This window comes from Eublepharis macularius, chromosome 2 (assembly GCF_028583425.1).
Source record: "Eublepharis macularius isolate TG4126 chromosome 2, MPM_Emac_v1.0, whole genome shotgun sequence".
Lineage (NCBI taxonomy): Eukaryota > Metazoa > Chordata > Lepidosauria > Squamata > Eublepharidae > Eublepharis > Eublepharis macularius.
Window position 1 is genome coordinate 123,088,499 of NC_072791.1, and position 20,430 is coordinate 123,108,928.

Below are 20,430 nucleotides of genomic sequence, written 5' to 3' on the forward strand. Positions count from 1 at the left end.
ACAATATCTAGCAAATGTGTGTTTCTTTTGTTGTAAAATGGCATAAATCCTACAAAGGTCAGTGTATGAAACCACAGGAAAATATTGTGCAACAGAATTATCAGGAAGTAAGATCCTTTGAAATAATCATTCTTGGCCTTTGAGACCAACCTAGTCACAGTATCAGGGCAAAAGAGAGGAAACGCAAGCCAGAGTGGTGTACTGGTTAGAGTGTCAGACTAGGATGTTGAAGACCAAGGTTTGAATCCCTGCTCTGCCATGGAAGCTTGCTAGATCACCTTGAGCCATTCACACATACTTTGCCTAACCTACCTCACAGTGTTGTTTTGAGGATAAAATGGAGGAAGGGAGAATGTTGTAAGGCACTTTAGGGAGAAGACTGGGGTATAAATAAATATTCCTCATAGCAGTAAAATCTCTGCTCTCACCTTGCAAAGACTTGCCTATTTTTCTCTGTTCTCAGCCTTGGGATCTTTGTGTTCCATTTCACAGCACAGGCACTACAGATCTTCTTTTGTAAAATGTTCCAATGGAAGCTGCCATTTTTTCCTTCTTTAGCCCAGGAGGCTAAGGGGCAAGTTGATACCAGCTCCACACAGCACTAGCAAATCTAAGCAAGTCTGCACTGTATCCTGCATAAGATGCAGACTGTCTTAGCATCATGGCCCGAAACATCTTTTCTTCTTCTCACTCATCCCCCGCCCTTTTAAACATCTAGACTGACACACTGATTCAAGAACTTGAAAGTTTGTCCAGTAGTTAGCAATGCATAAAAAAACAGGCTAATAAAGGTTTTGGTCATCATACATGTGCACATGGCCCACAGTAGCAAAATAATCACTATCCTCCATTCTACTAATGAAGAGGCTATGGAAATGAATGAAGCAGAATCTTAAAAAAAAGTTTTTTTTAAAAAAATAGTTTAAGTTTATTGTATAGCATAACAGTAGAGCTGTACCACATGATTCATTTATGTCAGATATGTACAGTTTCAGATTATGCATATTTACAGTGGACCTACAACAGCATAATATACAGACAGGATAAAAAGCCTACAGACCTGACCAAAATAGGGAAGACAGTGCAGTAAAGTGCTCTCATAACATATCTGAAGGAGTGTCCGTTTCAATTCAGCAAGACACTAAAGCTTCCATTTCATTTGGTAGGTTGTTTAAAAATGAAGAAAAAACTGATCATAAATCGAAGGACAAATTTATACTTTGTCCTGGATGAACTTCTATTACATGCGTCTGTTTGATTTTGTCTTCAGCAGAGGATGCTGAGATAGTGTAGGTGCCAGGGGAAACTTCAATGTAGATATCCTGCAAATGAAACACAAATGTCTAAACTGTAGTACAAATTTGTATGAACACAAAGAAACAGCAGTAAAATCTATAAATATACTCTGACAGCAGGAAGATATTACTATTAAGAATTATGTGCAAAAAACAATGGTTGGTGGCAAAAGTGGTCCCTCAGACAGAGATAGTCACTTAAAGGATCTGTAACAGATATTTTTGCGACTACAGTATCCCCCTGACATAATGAGAAAGATGATTGGAAATGCCAGGATGACACCCAGGGACAGCTTGCTACAAGACAAGCCCAAAGAAAATAACAACAGAACACTGTTGGTGGTCACCTACAGCTCACAACTCAAGCCAGTCCAACGCATTATTAATGACCTACACAACCCATGCTGGATTGTGATACTTTCCTCACACAGGCACTGGGGGGCTGACCTTTTCTTCCTTACAGACAACCTGCTAACCTGAAACAACTACTCACCCACAATGATAAATTACTTAACACTAACATGGACTCTGGTACCAAGTCCTGCAACAAACCAAGATGCCAACTTTGCTCTCATATAGATCCGAGCAACACCATCAGTGCACCCAGCAACATCAGCCATACCATCTCAGGTTCATACTCCTGCTCATCCCCTAATGTGATTTATGCCATCATCACGTGTCAGCAATTCCCCACCCTCTACATTGGACAAACTGTCCAGTCCCTTCAACAAAGAATTAATGGTCATAAGTCTGACATCAAGAACCAAAACATTCAAAAATCAGTGGGGGAATATTTTAATCTTCCAGGACATTCAGCTGCTGACTTAAAAGTAGCAGTTATCCCGCAGAGGAATTTCAAAGAGAGATTAGAAAGACAGACTGCTGAATTGCAACTGATAACGAAGCTCAAGACAATATATCTACCTGGACTGAATCGAGACATAGGCTTCCTGCCTCATTACCAGTGCTGATTTCTCCACATCCACTACCCCTCTGCATACCCCACCCTATTCAATCATGCCTGCCACTGTCATTCACCAGCTATTATCATTCGGCTTCTGTAATCATTCTCCAAGATATAAGGACAGATGGACTCATATTCCAGCTGTATCTGAAGAAGTGAGCTGTGGCTCACAAAAGTTCATACCCTACCACTAATTTTGTTAGTCTTATAGGTGGACTCTTGCTCTTTTCTGCTGCTACAGACAGACTAACACAGCTACCCATCTTGATGTTTGACCAGTCATTCATCCTAGCCTATCTTACAGGACTGTTGATCTGAAAATAAAATGCAGCAAGGGAGAATGTTGTTTGTAAGCCCACTGGGGAGAAAAGCAAGGTATAAACATCTGAATATTAAAAAAAAACCCTCAGTTCCTTGAGGTCACAAAATTGGAGTAAAAAATATTTATCTTTGCCTATGGAAATAGGACATAAGTGAATTCATGTGTTATGTGGAAAGGAGCAGAATGCAGATGGTAATTATTGCCTTCCATGGCTTTTTTGCCAGTCACACAGAAAGGAAATCACAACTTACAGTGACTCATGCAACAGTTACCATCCCAAATAGACACAAGTGCACTGATTACAACTGATGTGATCTACGTGTACTTAACTGAACAGTGGATAGTAGTTGCCAAATGATTATGCCACTCACATGTTGTGGGAGCCATAATAATCTTGGCTAAGTGAGCAAATAAATAAAAAGGTATAATGATAGTCCACCGATCAGACCTTTCATTCAGATTTCAGCTTCCCCAAGTATTCTAATTCTTTTGTGTATTTTACTTTATCTGTGATTGGATGGTCATAGTTTAGTAAAACATACATAGGGAAAAAATTCTACAGTCTTTCAAATCATGTGAAGTCTTTATACTTGCCTTTTGTTCCAAGGTCTTTACTGGAATTAATGCTTCTGAGTTAGAACATCCAAGTTCTTCCACAATTGGGTGCATTTTATTTTCCTGAAGAGAACAAGTAGCATTTATTGAGCCTCAGGGTTGGAGGTGATCAAATCCAATGCTCCTATTGCACTGCAAGCCATTTATATCCCTTCTATCTAAATGCCACAAAGCCCTAGATTAGTACCCAGAAGATGCCGTGCCCCAAGAAGAAAATATACACTGAATAGATAATTGAATTAACAAGCTAAGGTGTTCATCAAAGGTGTGTGTACGCAAAAACCATCCAAGGTCCCTAATCAAAGCAAATATGTTAATTACATGCCGTTAGGTAAGATCTTGAACATCACCAGACCTGATCCACTGAAAGGATGGTTAATATGAAATGACTGATAATATTTAATGTTTACCAGAAATGCCAAGACAGGAAAGACGTGTTAGGAGAGAATATTTCAACAGAAACGGATAATAAAGAAGAGGTATGAAAGCAGAGTCAATTTTTCAGTCTGTAATCTTATAATTTATGATGTGTTTTTCAACTGAACTGCGGACAGCCAAGTGCTAAGAGGAAGAGACTGAATGAGACTAGAGCGGCACCTCCATTCCTTTCCTGCCACCAGTATTTAGCCTGGGCATGACAAGAGGCACGAGCCTTCGGCACAAGCTGAAGGGCCCGAGCTAAAGGGCTCTTAGCTTGTCAGCGGTGGCACAGAGTAAGGCAGATTAGTGAAACCCAGCACCAGTCTAGGATGTGGGATTATTACAGCATGTGTGTCTTTGTTTAAATTGCAATTTTGTATTTATATGTAGACCACTTTCAGTTCCTGGATGTGAGAGAAAAGTGGGGTAAAGCTTCAATAAAAAAAAAAAAAGAATTTGAAACTTGGACTGTTCACAAATATATTCTCCAGTCACTTTTCATATATGAATATGGTTCCCAGAGCCTGTACAATTCTAGAAGTATAGAACATATATAATTAGGGGGTGGAGCATTAGTACAAATAACAAACGTGAAAAAGGGGAAGTCCAGTAAAATTCTTGAGTATTATATAGAGATTGGCAGAAAGTAGGAAAACAGCTTAAAACAGCAACACAAAAGACTCCTTTGAGCTGACTGACCTTTGGCCAAGCCATCCTGATTCAAACAGAGAACAATGATCGGTACACTTACTTCATCTTCAAATGCTTTTAACAAGCTTTCAGATGCTAGGCGGCCATGATATCTGAAAACATGTGCAACTTCATACTCTTTGAACTGAAATGGTGGCACACAGCAATAGTATTTCTGGAAAAGAGTTGAAGATTGATAAGACCTGAAATGTGAACACATTTAAAATAAAATAAAAAATACTTGATGTAATACAGGGCTGCATACAAACTCTCAGCACATCCCATCACCACTTAAATATTTTTCATGTGTTTTTTTTAACATGACAAGTGAGTCCTGTTTGAGAGCAGCTCCCCTCATGTCTCCAAAATACAGCAAAATCTCTGCTGCCATCTGCTGCCTACAAGGGGAAAACCTCAATGCTTCTCTTTGCCTGCGTTGTATTCTACAGTGTTGAAAGTATGATGTTAGATTCCATGCCTGGTAAAGAGCAACTTGATGCATCTCTTGGACCATACTGGATCTGTATTAATCTTTGCTGATAGTTACTTGGGCTGCTTGGAATAATGGAGTAAAACTGGTACTGAGTATAGAAGTCATTACCACAAGATTTTAAAATAACATCGCAATGGAAAGTTGTTTCTGAACACAGGTTTGGAAAACCTGGTAAAGTTTTCAAAGTTTAAGAGGGTGGAAGTCAGGCCTTCAGTGCTCAGCACAGCTCTTTCATGCAATTCCCCATGTCAAACGCAAGCTAGGAGGAGCATGAATATTATTTCCATTTTACAGTCACTCCACTGGCTGCCTATCAGCTACCAGGCTCAATTCAAGATACTGGCTATCACACACAAAACTCTTCATGACCTTGGTCCACCATATCTATGGGATCACTTCTCTCCTTATGTTCAGCCAAGGTAGTTTCACTCATCTGAACAGGGCTTTCTGCAGGTGCCATCTTGCACATGGGCAAAACCAACATATGGGCTTGTACATGTATTTTCTCTGTGGTGGCACCCACCCTATGGAATGGCCTACCCGAAGAGGTCAGGAAAGCTTCTACTCTTTTGGCTTTCCATAAACATTGCAAAACTGAATTATTCAAGAGGGCTTTTTACTCAGATAGAAGGGCTGTACTGTAGGGAAGTGGTCCCAAAGAGATGCATAAGTAAAGGGATAAGGACTATAGACGTTACTTCTATGTACTTTCTGTTGCTGTATGGTTGATGCTACTGGATAGTTTATATGTTGTTTAGTATGTCAGTCTTATAATTGCTTATGCTCCGTTTAGCATTTCTTCAACTCTGTATTAGATTCCTGCTAGTTTTAAAGTTTTGCAAATTTGTATTTATATACCCAATTAAATTGTTTATTGAAATGTCTTTGAAACTGACTGTACTTATTCACACTGTGTAATCTGTCTTGCGTTTCAGAGACAGACTGACTATAAATAATGTAAATAAAAATGAAATTATGCAACACCCAGCCCCACCCCATATAACACACCGACAATTTATACAATTTATAAAGACTTCAGCTTATCTTGATGCAAATTATAGTTACCTTGGCACATGGGTTATGATTAAACACAGAAAACTGGAAACAAAACAGTAGGAATAAAACAAAGCTTGCAGAACAGAATTTTCACATCTTTTCAATCGACTACTGAACCCCTTGAAATTCTGCTACTAGGCAGACAAAGAGGGGGTCTGTAATGTGTTTGGAAGAATCTGCCCTGCCAACAGAAGTGTTGTTCCGCTGGGAGATCATCTTGACCAACTGCAAAATACGCATTCACCTCCAGATAACTCAAGTTACAAAACTCTTGCCTACGTTATTAAAATTGAATGAACTCCCAAAGTCATTGTTCTGAGCTTAAAATTAGTTTACCTCACATTCTTCTGATATATGGCCCATGTGTTCAGCAACTGAAGCAAAAGCAGCATTAAGATACTTATCTTCATTATCACCTTCCTGTTTGCATGAAACAAAATGTTGTCAGTCGCTATAAAAATCAAGCAGTATACCACAAAGGACAACATACTGGCATGATACATATGCAACACAGTTCTGTGTACAGAAAGGAGACTGGGGGATTGTCAGTTCTTTTTATAGATACTGCTATTTTATTTGTTTGAAAATATTTATCATCTGCTTTTCTTCCCAAAGGGAACACATATGAGTTCACAACAGAAATTAAACCTATTACCACAAAAGGAATAAAACAAAAATCTGGAACAATGGAGCACCTTATTAACAATCTTTAAAATCCCTACTAAATAGTTCTGCATTTTAGAATCATCTGAACAGAAGGGTGAGTGCTCTCCTGACATTTTGACAAGAGCCCTCTTCAAATGGCATTTACACATTCAAATCAAAGTGCATGGAAGATGAGCGGGAATGAGCCTGCTTGCGCCACCCCCACTGACATGCAATTGCCAGACTGTGAATTGCCTGTGTGTACAAAGTGTATGCATAGAGGCATCATCCCTATGAAAGTAAAAACAGCATTCCCAGTCACAAGGATGGAGTTAGCACGCTTGTGCCATTCTCCCCCTTCTGTGTGTGTTTATTTAAATGTAGAGGGCTAAGGTGAATATAGAATAAGCCCTCCTTGCTATAAGTTTTATTTTTGACATCTGTTTTTTTAAACAATGTAATTTTCAAAAGGGGGGGGGGAGAAGTTGGACGAGGTTGACTCCCAGATGAACATAAACAGGTCTGTGAACTATTATGAGAAACAAGTTGAGGGATAAGAAAAACAAACAAACAGCTCCTTGCATTGGGATGTAGGAATGTGGAAAATGCAGCTCCATAAGAGGGTCCTTTATTGCCTCCAAAAGATTCTACATGACATAGTTCTACATTTTCCAGTTTTGTTTTTGCCTTCTTTTAACCACTTTCCACAAGCTGTGAAGTAAAGAGAACATCAATACATGTTCTCTTGGATGACTGATGCAAGGGTGGGGGGGGCAGAATCAATCATATATATTTGAAACTGAATTCTGACAAAGGTTCTCTGGGTTAGTAGAAAGGCAAACCAAGAACCTGAGACCTCTCTTGTCTTGTCTTGGATGGGGCTATGCTTCCCTTGGAAAGCCCGGTTGGCAGCGTGGGAGTGCTGATTGTTTTTAAAATAAGTTTTATTTCAGTTTATAAACTCAAAAGAATAATCATAATCATACTACTATAATCTACTTCTACATACAACATAAACTAGACATAGGCCGTTTCCACACACATTGAATAATGCACTTTCAATGCACTTTAGGTATCCTTTAGAAGTGGATTTTTTGTTCCACACATGGAAAATCAGTTATAAATGTTCACTAAAGCGTATTGAAAGTGGATTATCCGACGTGTGTGGAAGCAGCCATATACATTTTAACATACTAAAATCAATCAAATCATATAGTTCAATATCTGTATAGACTTGCCTTATATATTTCTAATTTTTTACTTCTATTTCAATATTTCTATTTTAGTTTTACCGTCTATCTTCATCTCCAGTAATAATTTTGTTATAAATATATATTACAAAAATATACTGCTGATCTCTTTACCTAGTCTAATTTAAACTTAAAATTCGTACTTATCCTTGATTTTTAGATAGTCAAAAATACTTTACATTTTTCTTGAAATTCTGTTGGTCTATTATGTATATAAGATGTTAATTTTGCCACTGTTGCATATTCATGTAATTTATTCTTCCATTTCTTCACATCTGAACCTTTTTCTGCCTTCCATTTTGCTGCAAAAATTACTCTTGCCGCCATCACTATATACTTGACTAATTCACTACGCATTTTTAAAATATTGCTTGGTATAATATTTAACAACGTATTTTGGGATTCATCACAAATTTATATTTTAATCTCTTTTACATTCGTTCATGTATTTCTATCCAATATTTCCTTGCTACTTTACACGTCCACCACATGTGATAAAACGTTGCATTCGTATTCTAACATTTCCAACATTTTCCATTATACTCTTTATTAGTTTTTGCAGTATCTTTGGGATTAATATACCATCTGAAAACATTTTATACCAATTCTTCCTTAACACTTGACATTCAGTAAGTTTGATTTCTTTAGTCCATAGATTTTTCCACTGGCTCATGGATATATTTTTTCCAAAGTTTTGCATCCATTTTATCATACAATTTTTTACTTGCTCTGTTTCTATGTCATATTGCAATAACACTTTATATATTCTTCCTAATAGATGCTTTGAGTCTCCAGTAATTAATTGCTCAAAAGCCATTTTCTCTCTAAGGCAGTCTCTTTTTTTAGCTATTTGTTTTTTAAGTTTAGACATCTTTAGATAATACAACAACCATGGAATGTTTTTTCCTACATCACAGATTTCTTTACAGGGTTTTATTTTGTCTTCTTTATCTATCATATATTCATAATTTATGTGGTCAATTTTGTTTTGTATACTAGCCTTGCAGTAGGTATCTATTGGAGAGATCAGTGACAAGGTTGGCAAACATTCTATTTCTGCACTGAAACCATATTCTTAATAGTTCATCCCTCAAAATATGAGTACCATATTGTCTTTGAATGTTTTTTATTGCTTTCTTCTTTGGTATCAGTTTCGGAGTGCTGCTTGACATAGCAGTCACCTTAGAAAACCAGATTGCTGTGATGGTTTGGAGTGCTTTTGCCCAGCTTCATTTGGTGTATCCTGGCTCAGCCAGATCTAGCCACAGTGATCCATGCCTTTGCTACATCTCAACTGGACTACTGAAAGGCACTCTACTTGGGGCTACTCCTGAAGCGTGTTCGGAAGCTGCAGGCAATGCAGAATGCTGCGCCTATAATGCTGGTTGCGGCCAGCTCTTGGGAATATGTGACCTTGATATTACAGCAACTACACTGGCTGCCAATCCACTCCCAAGTGCAATGTAAGATGTTGATTTTGGCCTTTAAAGCCCTACCTTCCATGTGACTGGTGTATCTGAAGGACCGTCTTCTCCCATATATTCCTGTCTGGGAATTAAGATCACAGGGAGAGGCTCTCCTGACTGTCCCATCTGCTAAAGAAGCTCATCTAGTGGGTACACAAGAGAGTGCCTTTTCAGTGGTTGTCCCATGATTAAGAAACGACAGCCAAGGGAGGTCTGCCTGGCCCCCTCACTGCTGATCTTCAGGAGGCAGCTGAAGACATTTTTATTGAGGATGTTTTTAATAAACGTTGGTTCTGTTTCATTGGCAGCCTTAAACTGTGTTTTTAAATTTTGTTTTTATTCATTTTATTATTATTTTTTTATATTGTAAGCTGCCTTGAGTTCCTGTAAGATAGAAAGGCAGCTAATAAATGTTTTAATAAAATAAAATAAAATAAAATGAAGATGTACCCTATGCCCAACCAAATAAAGTGTGCCAACCATTGTGTTTCATCTGGGATGTTCATGCTTAAAACTTCTTGTAGCCAATGAGTGGCAAAGAAAACTGTTCCGATGAGTCAGGAAAGCAAGCATGGCCTAAAAGGTAGCAGGTACAGAAAGAGACAGATGGTCCGTAAGATAGTCTCACACATACCCACATGAAGAATGGCACTTGAGAGAATGGAAGTATCTACTGTGATGTATATATTTAGAGCTCTCTTAATGAGCTAATTAGTATCCAAGGTCAGTCATACAAGCAAGACATATGGTTATATCGGCCAGAAAAATTCAAAGTACTAACAAAACAGATCTTTCCCTGCATTCTTCTTCATCAAGTAACCTGCAATAGGACTCAAAAATCCTCTCCAAGGATCAGGAAAGCCTCATAAGCAAATGAACCACATAACAGGGAGCTACAGCAATAGTATGGAAAAGTAATTTCCCCCCTCTTGTCTGCAGACAGAAGATGGAAAATGAGATGATTTTTCATTGGCTCCCCATTATCACTGCAGCCCACCCCCCACTTATTTCGCTTGTGAGGCTCTGCCATTCCTCAAAGAGGGTTTTCAGGCTGCTTGGGGAAGGTGTATAGATCCCCTCCAAGCATTCTCTTAGTGGGTTCAATCGATTAAGTGGAAGGAGACATGATGCCTTACTATCAGGCATCATGAACAGCAGTCAGTGAGGCAGCACTAACCAGATGGAGGGGCTGGAGTCTGCAGGCTCACTCCGTGGTTGAACCCAGTCACAATCTGGCTCCTGCAACAGAAATCTGGAAATGCAGGTGTGTGCCTGGTGTAACATCTGGTTCCTTCTGTGGATGGAACATACAGACATCTGGCTGTTCATGCAGCATCACACAGACTGTTCTCTCAGTAGTAATAACAGGGTATATGGCCATTCTAACCATAAGAAAAATGCCCTTGGATCACCCGGAGAAGCTGTTTTAAGTCCACACATCTTTCCTTGCTTGGAAGGAGACGTGAGATTCTCTCAGTTCTCCTACTGCTGCCTTCTGTAATGTAAGAAACATCATTCCAATCATGACAACTAGAATCTATCTTAAAACCCTTACCTGGAAAGCCTTCCTCTGGAATCCTGAAGGCAGTGGCCAGATCACTTTCCGTTTTTTTGCCCGCTCTAGAACCTCCTGGGCTAGTGTTGCTGTGCGTTGCATGAGGTGATGGTTTACACTTATTGCACGGGACTCCATTCCTTGTCTCTTGACACACACTGACTTTGAAAATGCTAACTGATCTGTTTGGACAGATAGACACACACAGTGAGGGGGTGGGTGGGGGACAGAAGTACATTTTTCTCTAGAGATTTCATATTTAGTTTCCTTTTCTGTTTGGGGAAGGGGGAACAATTCTCTTTATTTAGTTGCATTTGGAAAGGTAAAAAAGGTTTTTTACCCCCTTCTAACATTTACTTTCCAAAGGAAGTGTCTGGGGTCTGCCTGAAACTCAGCCCACTAACCATGGAAACTCCTCCTTTCACCACAAACGGTGTTTCCTTGCAGCAAGAGAAAGATGCTTGGTTCATGCTCAGAGACATTTTTCTTATTACAATTCTACACTTTGGGAACAGCTATGAGGAACAAACTTACCAGTCCTGCAAGTTCTGCAGCTTCATATCTAAAAATGCGAAATCCATTGCACTGTGCACAGCTGCAAGGCATAGTGGGCAGTGTCACACGTGGACCTGGGTTCAAGTCCTCGCAGAGTGAGGAACAAGACATTGTAAGGGAAATGGACTTGCCTCAACGTTGCACCCTCTTTGTCATAACGTGCTACAGTGCCATATGTAATATTAAGTTTTAATTTTCTGCATATACTTATCAATCAATGATACAATGCACTATGTGAGGAAACGCAGTACAATGACCTCACCGTATGTTGTGTTGTAGGATACATTATAAGGAAGAGGGAACACAGGAAGGCAGAAGTTCCGGATTTATTATAATATTTACTTCCCTCCCGAGTCACAAAACTCACTGGGTGAGCTTGGGCTCTCAGCCAGCTTACATCACAGGGTTGCTGTGTGGGCATAATGAGAGACTATTTATACACCTTGAGCTCTTTTGAGGGTCAAGTCACAAACATGATTGCATGGGAAATGAATAACTGCACATGAAAATGCAACCATTTAAGTCTACTGTCTTTATCAAGCTGTTGTCTCAACAGTTCTGTGTGACTCATATCGTAGTTCTCTACTATCTGTTTCTGTCACCTGACCTGACCAGCCTCTATCAGAAACCAGGCCTTCTCCTGTGCTGCCCCAGCCTCTGGGAAGAGCTTGCTTAAGGCTGGATGGCAAGCTCAAACATTCCTGTCTGTCAGGAGGAATGGCAAGATCTTCCCTTTTCAAAGGACTTTGTGTTCAGAGTAAATAGAGAATTTTTTCTTGTTTTATTTTTGGCACTGGTATTTATTATATTACTGTAGAGAACTGAAAGTGTCTGGGGGGGAATTTGGTTACATTGGGGTGGCTTTCTATTTTCATAGTAGTTTTTTAGATAATTTTGAAGGTTTTTAGTCACCTTGAGACATTCATAAACAAGCAGGATAGAAGTAAATAAGTAAATAATACACGTCTAAGCCTAATCTCCAGGATGAGTGAGTTTAGCTGCCAGTTTTGAATCTACCTAACCTAAAATACAACCATACTAAAACTGAAACAGTTACAGATCTGGGCTACGGAGGTTATGTGGCCGCACTCCAGACTGACTGGAAAAATGAACAATGATGATATTGAAAACATCCAAGGATGCACATTTTATCTCAGTAATAAAAATCAAGGGGTTACAAGTTTTTATCAAAATTGGACCTCATCTTCCAGAACAGTCACAGATACTTGGCAAATACCAGCCACACAGCCAAGGTGATCTTCAACCCATGGGTCAGGATCCTCAGATAAATCAGAGATCTCTATCTACTGGGTTGCCTGCAAGACATACTGGAGCCAGCATGTTTTTGTAGCCTTTTAGGAAGACCTGCTGCTGCCAATACACACATTTAGGGACCGAAGGCAACAGGGCTCCTGCTTTCTTTGAACACACACCAAGAAGAGCAGGACAGTGAGATAAGGTCACTTAGCAACACAGCTCTGACTTTAGCCTCACTCTTCACTTAAAGAAGTCTTCCTGGTGCCTAGCTTGTACTGCCAATCCCAGTTCTCTTGGCCTGCTGCCCACAACTGTGGCCTTAACACCAGTGAAGTTATAACTCTGGTTCTTCCTTTCCTCTCACTTAATTCTGATGCCCCACGCTTGGTGTTTGGAAAGACTGAAAACCACTATAATAACAAATACAGGATATGAATAAGTATAAGCCACTCTGTATACTTTTCATACAGCGTTTTGATTTTATAGCAGTTTGCTGTTAGCCCTCACAGCCTCCAGGACTGGAAAAAGAGATATTTTAGAGATAGGGTGGGGTGGGGATTACAGCCAAATGTACACCCTCTCCTTATTCCCAGAGAAACTGGAAGTCAGGTTCACTTTTCCAAAAAGCAGAAGTTTCCCGCCTCTGCCACAGGAAGACAACAAAAGACACGCTGCATTCACAGTTCCATGCTGATATGGTCCACTCACTTACACAGTATCCTTCCAAACCGCAGGAGAGAGGAGGCGGAAAAGCGATTACCAACCACTTCGCAGGTGATTAGACTCTGCTCTAATAGGAAGGCACCACGCTCCCCCTACAGACAACTTGAAGAGCTCACCATACACACAACCGCTGCGAACAACTAGTTGAAACCGAGACGAGAAGATGCGCAGAAGGGCAAGTCGCCTCCCGCTTTCTTCGGCCACCTGATCAGCTCCCCATCAGCCAGAGTCCGCCAGGAGTGTTCAGGGGAAACACCCGCGTCCCTTAAAGCACCAATTGTCGAAGGCGATGCGGTGACGTCACACAGCCCTGCTGCAGCCGTCGCCACTACTTGCTTCGGAACTTCGGATGACCTTTTAGCGGTCCGGGCCGCTTCGCGGAACAGCGACTCGTTACGTCACAATAGACATGCGCGTGGAGCTTTCTTTCTCCGGGCGGCCGTTGCTTCGCGTTTACACAAAAGTAAGTCCCGCAGAACGCGATAGGACTTCTTTATGAGTAAACACGCGTGTGAGTGGTCTGCATTCCTAAGTGCTACAATACGAGAGTAAAAGCCATTGAATGCGGTTGGACTTACTGTGGAGTAAACATGCTTGGGCTCTAGCTCTGTAATACTACATTGTAGCAACATCGCTCCAGCAACACTTAGAAACGGTGTAGTTTCATTGGACCAAGACCAAGCATAAGGAGAACAATGATCATTTACGGCCTCAGTCTTTAAATCATTCATTCTAGTGAGGTGCCATCAGAGAACATGTCGACGGCTTTTGCAATGCTACATTAAAGGGTAAATATCGCTGAAGTCAATAAGACTTATAAAAGTATGTGTTTAAGATTAGATTGGAAGACTCCGAGCTAAACATCTTCTGAACAGTTTTGAGCAGAAGATTGTAGGCAGAGATTTCACCCAATTAAACTGGTGTCAGAGCAGGTTAAATACTAACACGTTTTTATTCTATCGTGGTTTTGTGGACTAGAGTCCACTCTGCCAGATGCAGTAGTCAGTGTGCCTTTGCTTAGGCCACCAGCCTTAATCTCACCCGCAGCTTCTGCCGCTGCTGATAGAGCTGTGTTATTGGGATTTTAAGAGGGGCATTAACATAGCCAGTTAGATAGCCACAATGTTCTTGTTGGGCAGCCCAATACTGTTTAGAATATATGCCTCAATCCTGTTGGTGGTTAGGACAGGAGAGCAGGTTTCTGAAAAGCAAATATACCAGAGTACTCTTTCTCCTGGAAGTGCAGTGTCCCCCAAGCTGTAAACTCTTTTGCCTCTCAAGAACATTTCTGTCCTATTTGGCAGACTTATATTCAGGCACAGCAATGAATACTGTCAGCAGTTCTGCTGCTGGTTCCATAAAACTGCTGGCTGGATACTGCAACACAATGAGCAGCTGGAATTGCCTTTTGTGCGAAGTAGATAAGCTCCAGTTCTGCCCTGCAAAAGGCTGGGACCTGCATTCTCAGGCAACTTGCAGGTTCTCAAGGAACTATCAGTGGATCACTACTACCCACAGCAAAGTGAAAGAATTCGCAAAGTCAGCATCATCCCATCAGAGCAAAGAGTAACTGAAGCTTGACAGAGCACTGCTTTCCAAACCGGTGAGACAGTAACATGACATGGTTTAGGAATGGGCTTTCATTCCAGGATTCTGCACCCAATCCATCCCTCAGGAGCAACTCAAAACACTGCCAAAGGCAAAAGAATCAGAAATCTAGCAACAATTCTTACTGTTTATCCAGAGCCAATGGTTTTATTGATTGCTGTTTTTATGCTGTGATTATTGTTTTTATGTTGTCAGAGTGACTGACACCAGGTAAGCATATGTCAGTTTGTAGCTGTGATATTGTCACTCTTTATTCTATGGTTGCCCTAACCCAGATGGCCCAGGCTACCTGATCTCATCAGATCTTGGAAGCTAAGTCAGGTTGGCCCTGGTTAGTATTTGGATGGATGACACCAAGGAAGTCTGGGATCAGTATGCAGAGGCAGGCAATGGCAAGTCACCTCTCTTTGCTTCTTGCCTTATAAACCCCAGTAGGAGTTGCCATAATTCAGGTGTGACCTGATGACACTGTGCGTGCACGCACGCATGCATGCGCGCACACACATGCGCGCGCGCTAGTGAAAGTTACAGAGCTTGAGAAGAGACAATATTGTTTAGCATTTAGAGAGTTTGAGTAAAAATAGGCTGACCTAGGTTCAAATCCCTACTTAGTCATAAAGTTGTTGTGAGAATAAAATGACAGAGGACAGAACCATGTACTCCACCATGAGCCCCTTGGAAGAAGGGTAGGATAAAAGTTAATATAGAGTAATATCATACCAGACTTCCCCTCTGTAATGTCCCTGACAAGTTCCAGAGAGGACCTGAGTTCAACTTCTGTTCCTGGAAGATAGCATAACATTGACCTCCTAACCTCTAACTCTTGTTATTCCTTTCATGAAAATGTACTACAACCATGATAATCAACGACAGTGAAAAGGACTGATTTGCCATGAAAAGCTCCTGGAACAGGTGCTCGAGAAAGAGGCAGGGCTTGCAGGAGTCTGTTCTGTGATGCTTTCTATCTACAAGCACCCTAAGAACTCTGTTGTAGTCAGCCCTGGATCTTTGTTGGAACAGATAACATGACTGCTGTCTCTAACTTTCTATTATTCCTTGAATTGTTTGCTGGCTCCTCAGGAGCAGACCAGCCATTTAACTGACAGGGAAATTTCTTGGTGGGGCCAGTGCCCTAGAGAGCCACCTGTGGCCCTGAGCAAACAGAGCCAAGCCCCAGCAACTCTGGCCCTGCTTCAGGGGCTACTTGGCTCAGACCCTTCATTGGCAATGGCAGTTGCTGTCAGCTCATGAACTGTCTGCCCTCACACTGCTGCCACTTTGCAGGAAGCACTAATGGGTGATCAAATGTCTCTTGCTGGCAATGCTGAGCCGAGAAGCTCTGGCCTGCAGCACTGGCCTCACAGCTTGGCTTGCTCCAGGGCCATTTTCACTTCCCAGCTTACTCCTGCTCCTTCTCCTTTTGTGGCCATCATGTTCCTGCTGTCCTTTCTCAGTTCTGCCTATCTAATCCTCCTGGAAAAGTTTCATGATTACTGATCCCAGCTTGCCTGATGATGAGGGGTTTATGCATTAGCCTGCGTGGATGAATTCTCAATAGCCAGGCTGAAGCCTTTTGCTGGTGGTTTAGACTGAAGCTTCTCTTTCTTGCTGGAAGCAATGCTTGACTACTGCTAGAAAAAAATGCGAAAAGCTTTTGAAAACTTATAATTGTATTGTGATGAAATAACCAAGCTGTGATGGACATCATGCATTATTCCAGCAAGCACAGAATATGACCCACTTTCTGCTTACATGTTATCATCATACCCCAGTTACTCCATTAGAGCAGCCGCCAGCTGTTTACCAGAGATTTACTGTATAATAAACAAGAATTTCCTGTGTGTGTGGTGTGTGTGTGTAGCTTATAACCAATGAAGGCCTTAATTCTGCAAAGCACTTAAGCCTATGGTTAGGTCATTATTGGGGAAAGATTACAAAGCTAAGTGGTAGAAACAAGAAGCCTGTCTAAATTTTTCTTTTATGCATAATTCATTTTGCTTTGGGTAATAATGGAGACTCTTGAAAAATGGAAACATCCTATAGGAACGCTTTGAAAGGATTGGAGGTAGAGTTGCCAACTTTTAAACGGGTCCATCTAGCTGTCCCTTTAATATTGGTTTGCTCTGCAGCAAATGAGGTGATTTTATTTAGCTGCTTGCCATGAAATCTTGAATTGCCCATTTCTGCACATTAAACATCTGTTAAAAGGATGGGATCTTTTCCGTGGCTGCTTGGCAACTTTACATGGACTTTATGTGTGTAATGATGTTGCCAGGTTATTGCCTAGGAAGTTCCTGCTATTTTATAGCATTAACGCATACTTTAACGCAGGAGTAGATGAGTCCTGAACAGCAAGGGTAATCTCTGCGTAGAAACTGACTTCTGCATGCATGATGCTGTATTGGATACAAAGATGCTGCTATGCAGGCTTGAAAATTCTTACATTGATCTTTCCTGAACTGGGCCCGTGCGTGTGGCACTTGAGAGATAGCTGAAAAGGTCTTTTCTCCCAGAACCCAACACCTGCTTGAACATGATTGGTAGCAGGTGAAAACCTGAGCAGAGTTCATTGGGAATCCTTGCATGTGTACAGCGGTACAGCACATGCTGAATGTGCTATACCTTTGGATTGTACCTTTGGACTGGAGTCACAGTAGCTAAGTGATTATAAGCTCAACTATATTACTAAATCTTATGAAATAAAGATATTTTCATTTATAGTTTGCCTTTCTCACTGGGACTCAAGTATACAAGTATTATCAGGGCTCATTTTGAGGGGGAACGTGCAGGAACGCAGTTCCGGTAGTTCTCCAAAGTGGCCACGTCAGGTGGCCTCACCCACCTGATTTTTGGCCATTTTGGGCCTGCTTTGGCCTGGATTGGGCCCAAAATGACCAGGATCGGGCCTAAAACAACCGGGATTGGTCCCAAAACAGCTAGGATCGGGCCTTTGATGGGTGGTGGATCACTCTCCCACTCAGCAGCGGCCCAATTCTGACCATTTTGGGCCCCTTTTCAGCCATTTTCAGCCCCTTTTTGCCATTTTGGGCCCAATTTCGGCCCTGAATGGCTAGGATTGGGTCCAAAACAGCCAGGATAGGTGAGGTCAGGGAGTGTGGCATATGCAAATCAGTCATGCTAACGACACATTTCCGATGATGTCAAGGTGCATGGCATATGTTAATGAGTTATGCTAATGAGTTCCTGCAGCTCTTTTTCTATGAAATGATCCCTGAGTGTTATTTAAATCAACTAGTAAGCAGATTACAAGATATGATAATATTTGAATCTAACAGTAAAGATTCCCAGTAAGGCAAAAAATGCAGTTGTGCTGGGATTGTGGAACAAGGGGGGAAACTGAACAATGCACACAAACATAACTGTTTAAAGTAACAGGATAATCAGTGCAGGAGAGATTTTCTCACTAATAAAAGTCATCTCCTGAGCTGAACCATTACACTATAACTTGGCTCTTTTGTCAAGAAAGCTCTCCTGAACAATTCTGTTTTGCCCATTTTGGGAAATGATGGAAGCATGGAAACCTCTAGATAACTTCAGGCAGACCATTCCAATGCAGGAGCTACCAAAGAGAATGCATGTGAATGGACGCTTGCCAGTTCTACCTGTCTGCAGGGTGCCACCTTCAAAACGCATCCCTTAATCCCTCCTTCTACTCCCAAACATTTCTACGGGATTTCATGGCCTGCTGTATCAAAGGCTGCTGAGATCTAGTGAGATCAGCAGAGAGGCATTGCCTTTGTCTGCATTAAGACAGAGATCATCGACAAAGGCCACCAGTGCTGTCTCCATTCCACTGCCTTGCCTGAAACTAAATTGAAAGGGGTCTTGGGCAGAGGATTTCAATCAAAGGTTTATTACAGTCGCAAGACCAGCCAAGTTAAGTACAGATAAAAAGAACAGTTTTTAAATACTTAAAATGGATAAATACATAAAAGATAAAATCATATATATGATTATATATATATATAACAGTAGACTCACTCACTTCATTAATTCGTTTCCCGGCAATTGACGTTTCCTTCATCAAGTGATTCCGCTTTCTGAGTGCTATCACACAGAATTTTGCAACTGTGCAAGATACAGTTCTCTGGCTATCCTCTAAAAGATATAGATTGCAGAGGGCAATCTAAACTTCCCTCTGTCTGGAGATCAGTGGGCAGGGCCACCAGCCATGTGACCATTTTCAAGAGGTTCCGGAACTCTGTTCCATCGCGTTCCTGCTGAAAAAAAGCCCTGAATGTTCTCAATGCTGTTATCCGCCCTGAGCCTGCTCGCTGGGAGGACGGAATACAAATATGATAAAATAAAATAATAAATAAATAGTAGGGTATATGAGGGCACAAAGCAATCATTAAAAGGGATGGGAAAGGAAGATGGAAAAAATGCTAATAAAGAAGGAAAATTGGACATGTCAGGGAAGAAGGACTCTGAAGGACTTCTGAGCAGACCAAATGTTTGAACCTCTTTACTGAAGAACACTCTTTGATGTAGGAGAAAATCAGACAGTGGAACACAGAACAGTGATACAGGTTGCAGTGAACATTGGCTATTTCCACACACGTTGAATAATGCACTTTCAATGCACTTTCGCAATCCTTTTGAAGTGAATTTTTTGTTCCACACATGGAAAATCAGTTTCAAATGTTCACTAAAGAGTATTGAAAGTGGATTATCCAACATGTGTGGAAGCAGCCATTGACTCCCTCTGCACAGTCTCACATAAAATTGCCATTTTTCCTACAACCAGAATGTATGCATAGTCTTTCTGTGTTCATACCTTTTCCAGTTTAGAAGACAGAGGGACCTGGAACATTGAAGCCAGCTGAGTAAGACTGGCTGAGCTTCTTCCCTCCCCCTTTTGCAGGCAGCTTAAAGCCAAGGCATGCCCAGAGATATGAGCGGAAGGGTGAGAGTTAAAGGGCTCTTAGCCTGTGGTGCTGTGAGTGTGCAGTGCCGGAGAAGCCATCGCCAGCTTGAGACATCCTTGTGACTCAATACCCACTTGAAGCCTGTATGGGGAGGGGATGTTGGGGCCATACATGAGAGCCAATGTTGTGTAGTAGTTAGAGTGTCAGACAAGGATCTGAGAGATCCATGTTTGAATCCCCACTCTGCCATGGAAGTTTCCTGGGTGACCTTGGGCAAGTCATGTGCTCCTTGACAGGGCTTGTTGTTGCCGCCACTGGGCAGGGCACCGGCTGGGCTGGCCCTGACATCAGAGGGGCACCAGGGATGCTGCAGGACCCTGCTCTGTGGAAGGAGGGGCAGGATACATCACCCTGACTCCCTCTCAATCCACTCGCTGGCCTGCTCAACCTGGCCTGCTTACCCCCTGCATCCTCCATCATCTCCTCCTCCCAGAACTCTCCTCCAAGCCTCCACTCTCGCACTGCTCTGCTCTCACTCCACACCATCACTACTTACTCACACCCACCACCCCAGAGCTCTTCCCAGCCAGCTTTTATAGAGCCTCCTCTCAGCACCCCGCCCTCCTT

At 41.5% G+C, this 20,430-nt stretch overlaps 1 protein-coding gene across 2 annotated transcripts; it reads right to left on the reverse strand.

The window, feature by feature from the left end:
- Window positions 1–958: 958 nt before the first annotated feature.
- Window positions 959–13,668, reverse strand: AKIP1 (A-kinase interacting protein 1). 2 transcript variants are annotated; one of them, XM_054972367.1, is made up of 6 exons: window positions 13,423–13,668; window positions 10,772–10,953; window positions 6,192–6,275; window positions 4,368–4,481; window positions 3,176–3,259; window positions 959–1,322 (listed from the first exon to the last, which is right to left on the reverse strand). In XM_054972367.1, the coding sequence occupies exons 2-6, from the start codon at window positions 10,907–10,909 to the stop codon at window positions 1,194–1,196; spliced, it is 549 nt and encodes a 182-aa protein (XP_054828342.1). In that variant the 5' UTR covers window positions 10,910–10,953; window positions 13,423–13,668; the 3' UTR covers window positions 959–1,193. The 2 variants fall into 2 exon arrangements, with proteins under 2 accessions (XP_054828342.1, XP_054828343.1); XM_054972368.1 differs by lacking the exon at window positions 13,423–13,668 and adding an exon at window positions 13,296–13,371.
- Window positions 13,669–20,430: the final 6,762 nt, after the last annotated feature.

Excerpts from the sequence above, each read along its gene's own strand:
- AKIP1 (XM_054972367.1), bottom strand. The coding sequence starts at position 10,909 with ATGGAGTCCCGTGCAATAAGTGTAAACCATCACCTCATGCAACGCACA. Across the intron at positions 4,482-6,191 it reads ATATATCAGAAGAATGTGAG|AAATACTATTGCTGTGTGCC; the intron begins GTAAACTAATTT and ends ACTCTTTTCCAG. Across the intron at positions 1,323-3,175 it reads TAAAGACCTTGGAACAAAAG|GATATCTACATTGAAGTTTC; the intron begins GCAAGTATAAAG and ends TTTCATTTGCAG.